The following is a 6674-nucleotide window of genomic DNA, read 5'->3' as shown; positions in this document are numbered from 1 at the left end:
TGATTAATGAACATCGAATGTTTGCGAGTTGTAACATTAAATGAAAGAAATCAATTATCGCGAAAATATTATTCATAAAAAGAAAAAGGAAGAATAAGAAATAAAAAATAAAATTTGAGATTCAAAAAATCGAGATTAATATGATGTACAAATTTAATATTATGTTCTTTCGAAGCTCACGATCTATGAGATCTATAATACGTCAAAGGAGAAAGTTCCAATTTGATAAAGACTGATATCGTTCTTAAGAAGAATCGTAAATGATAGTGGCGCCAGCATGATTCGCTCAGGTAGGAAAAAAAAAAAGAAAAAGAAGGAAAGAGAGAGATAAAGAGAGAGAGAGATAGAGAGAGAGAATGTGTGTATGCTTGGCAATGTGCGTGTCTATATGCGTGTGTATGTGACAAAGTTAGAATCTAAGAAAACGAGCTAGAGTACGAGAAAGAGAGAGAGAAAGAGAGAAAGAGAGACAAAAGGGTGAAGAAATAAGAAAAGAGACAGAAAGAGAGTCTTTGCCCCTTCCAAACAAGTGTGGTGGCGTGAGCGATCGGCGCAGGCGCACTCGATCGGCTTCAAAGCTTCATGCCGCCAAAATGCATTCACTAGTCAGTCGTGCACAGCCGGTCGCGGAGTACGGAAGGTGAAAGACGTATTTAACTTTTATACCACTCGTTTATCACCGAACGTTCTCCTTTCCTATTGTAATATTCTTTATTTTTTTTATTATATTACTCTTCATCTCGTAGACGTAATTAGAATAAATTCTAACGTATACGATTTCAAATATATCGCCGGCCTTTCTCGTGAGTCGATTCGAAAAAAGAAGAAAAAAGAAATAAAAAGCAAACAGAAAACAAAAATAAAGAGTCGACTTATTTAGTTCATCGAAAGAAGAAGAGACATAGAAACAAACTGTTTCTCTCTCTCTCTCTCTTTCTCTCTCACTGGTTAAAAACGTGGGAGGAAGAAAGTGATAGATAAATAAATATAGAAGGAACTTTTCTCGTGAGTTGGAAAGAAAAGAAAAGAGAAAACAATAAAAAGTATAAGAAGAAAACAGAAACAAGAGGGAGAAGACAACAAAAAAGAAAAATCGCCGAATAGAGAGTTAATCTCTACGAGTGTGTCGTCGCGTTTTTTTTTGTGAAGAAAGGGTCAAGTATCAAAAAAGAAAAAAAGAGGAAAAAAAAAGAAATCTAGAAATGAGAACACTTATGGAACACCAGCTGTCCTGGTTCGCCTTGTTAATGACTGCCTTCTACTCTCGTAAGTATTTCAGTCTCTCGATTCTTTTTGCGAGTGTCAAGGGTAATTGTGTGTCGAGGATGAACGAATGAGAGGACACGGGACAATAGGGATGATCCGTGAAATGATTCACTTTATTTCGATGTGTGCGTTTCGTCGTCTTCTTGCCTGTGATTGGCTTAATGCCCACGTGTTTTTCATTTCTCTCTCTCTCTCTTTCTCTCTCTCTCTCTCGCTCTCTCTCGCTCGCTCGCTCGTTCGCTCGCAAACGCGTGTTCTCTTTTTATATTTTCGTCAACGATCAATGAATTTTCAACACAGTAAAAAGATGAATATTGGGAAGAAAAGGTTTCTTGGGAATCAGAAAGCTGACGTTCGTAAAACGTAGAGCGGTAAAAATTTTTTTCCTTTGCATCTTTTGCACTCTCTCGCGCGCCCTTTTTATTTCAGCCGGTGCGACTTTTAACAGTTCAACGCACTAACGAACTAACGAAGAAACGAAGGAAGAAACGAACGAACGAACAAATAAATGTGTTCTCAACGAAAATTTGATTTATCCTGTGAAAATAATATTATAAGGGTCTTCGAATTCGATCATATTATTTTTCTCTACTTCCTCGTAGTTACAACTTTAGTTTATTCTTGTCTACATTATTTCTCGTAAGGTTTAAAAAAAATTTGTTATGATATCGTATTTATACATTTAGAATTAATTCGTGATATTCTCAGAGAGAAGTATAGAGAGAAAAAGAGAAAGAGAGAGAGAGAGAGAGAGAGAGAGAGAAATGTAGATAGAGGGAAAATGAAAAGATCGAAGGAAGGAAACGGATTTCCAAGCGGAAACGAAACCGTATCTTCCTTCCATAGGTAAAGGAAAATTTCCTTCTTTCGTTCATTGGTCCGACCGAAGCTCACCGGTAATTAGGTTTACCGCAGATCGGGACATTTAATTAACGGACGTGATTGATATCGCTGCGAAGTAAGCGTTTTACGCGAATTTTTTCTCTACATTTTATCTCTCTGTTTCTCTCTCTTTCTCTCTCCATCTTTTTTTCCCGCCTTTATCCATCTCTCTTTAATTTTATTCTACTTTAATATTATCATTTATCAAGTAATACAGATAGATCAAAAATAATTTATTTATTAAATGGAAATGATGAGAAATATTATCATAAGCATTATCTAATCATTCGTTTCATTGTATCTCATTGTTAGTCATCTTTATGTTTCTTTCATATGCAAATGCATAAGTTATGCAGAAGCAGCAATGTCATCTCGATTATATGGAACAATGATAAGAGACGTTGAAGGATTCAAAGAAAACGTAACGTCAAAATGCATCTTCCGTACGCAGCTACGCGAAAGACGATAGTTACGCGTCCGTCTATTTTAGTTCACTATCTTGTTGATCATCTTATTTCAACGATCGCCAAGGAATTCGTTTAAAGTGTGTGTATATATATATATATATATATATATACATGTATGTATGTACGTATGTACGTAGAATACATACTTCATATATGAGAAACTTGCATCCGCTGCGTTCTCATTTTGTATATTTTCAATCGAACGAAATCTTGATGAAAGAAAACTTGTTTACGATTTTACAATCCAACGACGTCATTATAATAATAGGAAATGTGTTTCTTTTTATCTCTACATATTTATTCCAAGAATTGACCTTATGCACGTGCTGCATCCATTACATCCTTGAATACAATCTCAAATTAAATTATGACTTGCGCGCGTAATCCCCACGCCATAATACATCGTGAATTCTGTAAACAAATAAGATTTCGTACTATTTATGAGATACAAACATGACATATTTATTTGAGTTCTAATGCAGATATATATATATATATATATATATATATATATATATGTATATATATTTCCAACGATCTTGTTGTGGAATGAAATTTTAAAGATTCCATTGAATAGAATATAAGTCGTATTTGAATAAAAATAATAGATTAAAAAGAAGATGAGAAAGTGGATAAATGTTGTGTTTTGAAAGAGTAAATAAATGGCCATCATTAAAATAGTTTTAAAATAAAAGGAACTTAAATGCAACGTAAATAATTTATCTTCCAAACCGCATGTATAATAGCGCTCGCAACAAGTATTTCTTTTTATTCATCTCCGGACACAACTATTTCGCGTCGTAATATTTGTGAATTTCACTTGTAAAACTTTACGCTTCTTATAATTAACACGGATTATCCTTGCAATTTGGATATCTCTTACGACCACGTATATTCATTCATTATGGAAAATATATTCTCTCTCTCTACACGAAAATTGTATTTCCGGCTATGCGAAGAATGAATTCCATCGTGTCACTAAAATACGGAAAAATCTGGACATTTTTCATTTGCCTACAGAAAATTTGTAAATTATGAAAGCGTAACAGCTGGATGAGATCTTTAAAAAAAAATTAAAAAGAAATTGTGTGCCAGAGAAATGTCAAAAAAAAAAAAAAAGAAAGAAGGAAGAAGAAAAAGAAATGAAGATACGTGCACGAGATGATCTAAAAATAACGAAGAAATAAGAAAGAAGTAAAAACAAATCGTTTCATTATCTCTTACAGATCACGTGTATCACGAAAAGAAAATAAGGATAATAGTACTTATGGGATTTCGTTAGAAGAAATCAATATATATATATATATATATATATATATATATATATATATATAACAGAAAAGTATTCTCGCGTATCCCTTAGAAATGTGACTCTCGTCTGATACAACGACCCATTTTCCACGTAGCCTGGTACTGAAGAATCAAAAAAAAAAAAAAGAAAAAAAAAAGAGGACGAGTTAGCGAAATAGTTTTCCTTATAAATCGCGTCAAGTTCGCGGCGACAGTCGTAGATTGAATAGAAAAAAGTAGGAGAGACGAGATAGGTGATATGATGGCGATAGTAATAGTGGTAGTAAGTAGAGGGTAAAGAAAAAAGTACGATAATATAAGAGAACGAGGAGAGATACGAGAAAGTTAAAAGAGAAAAAGGAAGTGAAGAGAGGGAAGGGGGGTAGGGTGGGGTGGGGTGGAGTGAGAAGAGTAGAAGAAGAAAAGGTAGCCCTTGGATCTTTCTAGAAGGATCGTTTTAGAACGATCTCGCGATTTTCTCGTCGAGCGATCTCGAAATAGCGCGGCGCTTAGGCCACGTGGGTGAGTCTCTCCGTTACATCGTACGAGATGACGTGGCAAGCTCCGATTGGACGATCGAATGGGCGTGCGCCTTGGCTCACTTCGCTCGCTTACCACATTCACGCAACACGCTCACGCACACAGATAAATATACGAATAAGGTAGACGTGTGTTGTGTTGCTACGAACGGCGAAAGGCAAGTCGAATGGATAGGTATGTTGTCCTCTCTGTGTATGTATGTATATACGTGTGTGTATGTGTGTGTGTGTACATATATATATATATATATTAAAACAAGTTTTGTGTTAATGTGTCGTAGCTGGCACGACGCATCGGCTCTCGCGTATCAAACTTTTTTCCTTCTTCGTTCTTCAACTTCTATCTTTTTCTCTTTCTTTCTCTCTCTTTAGAGTGCGCGCGCGCGCGCACTCGCGAGTTCTCTTCTTCTAGTTTATTGTAAGGACCCACTGGAGGCCAGTTTATCTCCAGATGCATTCCTCGCAGAGTTAGGTCGATCCCTCCCCTTTATCTTTCTTTCTTTCTCTCTCTCTCTCTCTTTCTCTCTCTCTCTCTCTTACTTCGTTTAACCGGTTCTATGTAGCTCCCAGACGGACGTCCGGACGTTCATTCCCCCGTCTCTACAAATTCCTTGCTTGGTAACGTCATCGGACGCCATTGACCGCGTCTCTTCGGCTCCTACGTCACCATCGGCATCATAGTTCACATATATATGTATGTATGTATTTATATATGTATGTATGTATGTATAATTGAACATATAGATATGTATAAATGCATGTACGTTTTTGAATATCCATGAATATCGATTTAAGAGTCACCGATTCCATTAAAAATTGAATGATCGGAATTGACAAAAGGAAAATGAACGATATCTCGAGAGTGCAAGCGTGCAATGATAAGAAAATAGAATGAATGAAAAAAGAATAGGGAAAAGAAAACAAGGGGAAAGTGGTAGGATCGATGAAATCGGTCTCGTCCTATCTTTTTCTTTTTTCTTCTTCTCTTCATTTTTTTTTCTCCCTTTCTTTTCTTTTCTCTCTCGTTCTTTTTTTTTTCTTTCTTTCTTTTTTCCCTTCTCTTTTTTTCTTTTCTTTTTTTTTTTTCTCGTTCTCACGACGAGGAGAACACGTTCGGAAATGTGTACCTCGGCATACCGAGGGGGATGCCTTCGAAAGTCTGCTTTCGTAGGATATCAAGTGGAATATATACCTACTATCCCGAGGGAATTCCCTTGCACGGAGCGAATTAGTTGGCTCCGAAGCCACGAATCCTCTTTGGGCCAACCAAGCGGACGTTGGCAGAGGTCAGTTCATCGAGAAAGAGAGATAGAGAGAGAGAGAGAGAGAGAGAGAGAGAGAGGGAAAGGAGAGGGAAAGGAGAGGGAGAGGAGGGAGGGAGAGAGAGAGAGAAAGAGAGAGAGAAAGAAAGAGAGAGAGAGAGAGAGAAAGAGAGAGAGAAAGAAAGAGAGAGAAAAAAAGAAAGAAAGAGAATTCTTACTTTCTTTCAAAGCAAACAGTTAACCGACTTCGTAAAATACATTTGGAACTTTCGGTAGCGGATTTTCTCTTACGTAAGTAGCTGCGCTTAATTAAGCCTCTAAACAACAACGTTAAGAAAGTCTACGAACGACTGAGTGAGAAGAGTGAGAAGAGTGAGAAGAGTGAGAAAGAGAGAGAGAGAGAGAGAGAGAGAGAGATGGGGGGGGGAGTCTGGCCTTAACGAGTTTGCCAGCGTAAGATGAGAAAGAAGAAGCAAGAGAGAGCTTCGATCGTACCTCTATCTAAAGTCTATTCGTTCTCATTCCTTCAATCTTCTTTTCCTATTTTTTTTTTCTCACTTTTTTCATACTTATTATTCGTGAAAAAAGAGAGAGAGAGAGAGAGAGAGAGACTGCTGCAATGAAAAGTATCACGTTATCGCGGCTGCTCATCGTGGTTCATTCCATACTATGTACTCTGAACCACGAAACCTTGGAATAAGGTGATAATAATCATCCTTTGATTTATATATAATTTTTTGATTTTCTCTTTTCTTTTCATTACTTTTCTTTTTCTTCCTTTTCTTTTTCCTTTTTTTTTCTTTCTTTTTTTTTTTCTTTTTCTTTTTTTTCCTTACATCTGAGTACTCTAGATAAGAGAAAAATTAATTAATAACGGTAGAATGATATTATATTAACAACGTAGAAATTTAAAATGTCTACCCTTACTGTAAACTAATGGATTGGTTTTATATTATCAATCGTATATC

The 6674-nt window shown here is 36.2% G+C and overlaps 1 protein-coding gene across 2 annotated transcripts in view; it reads left to right on the top strand.

The window, feature by feature from the left end:
- The first annotated feature begins 595 nt into the window (after window positions 1-595).
- LOC124432873 overlaps window positions 596-6674 on the top strand; it is a 35276-nt gene continuing 29197 nt past the window's right edge. For both annotated transcript variants that reach the window (XR_006944385.1, XM_046982154.1), the window contains exon 1: window positions 596-1266. Coding sequence is in view for 1 of the 2 variants with exons in the window: in XM_046982154.1 (XP_046838110.1) it covers window positions 1203-1266 (64 nt within the window). In the remaining variant the exon portion in view is untranslated. The remainder of the gene's footprint in view (window positions 1267-6674) is intronic.

This window comes from Vespa crabro, chromosome 2 (assembly GCF_910589235.1).
Source record: "Vespa crabro chromosome 2, iyVesCrab1.2, whole genome shotgun sequence".
Taxonomy (NCBI): Eukaryota; Metazoa; Arthropoda; class Insecta; order Hymenoptera; family Vespidae; genus Vespa; species Vespa crabro.
Note: the sequence above shows the minus strand (reverse complement) of the source record. Positions and strands in the feature narration are given on the sequence as shown.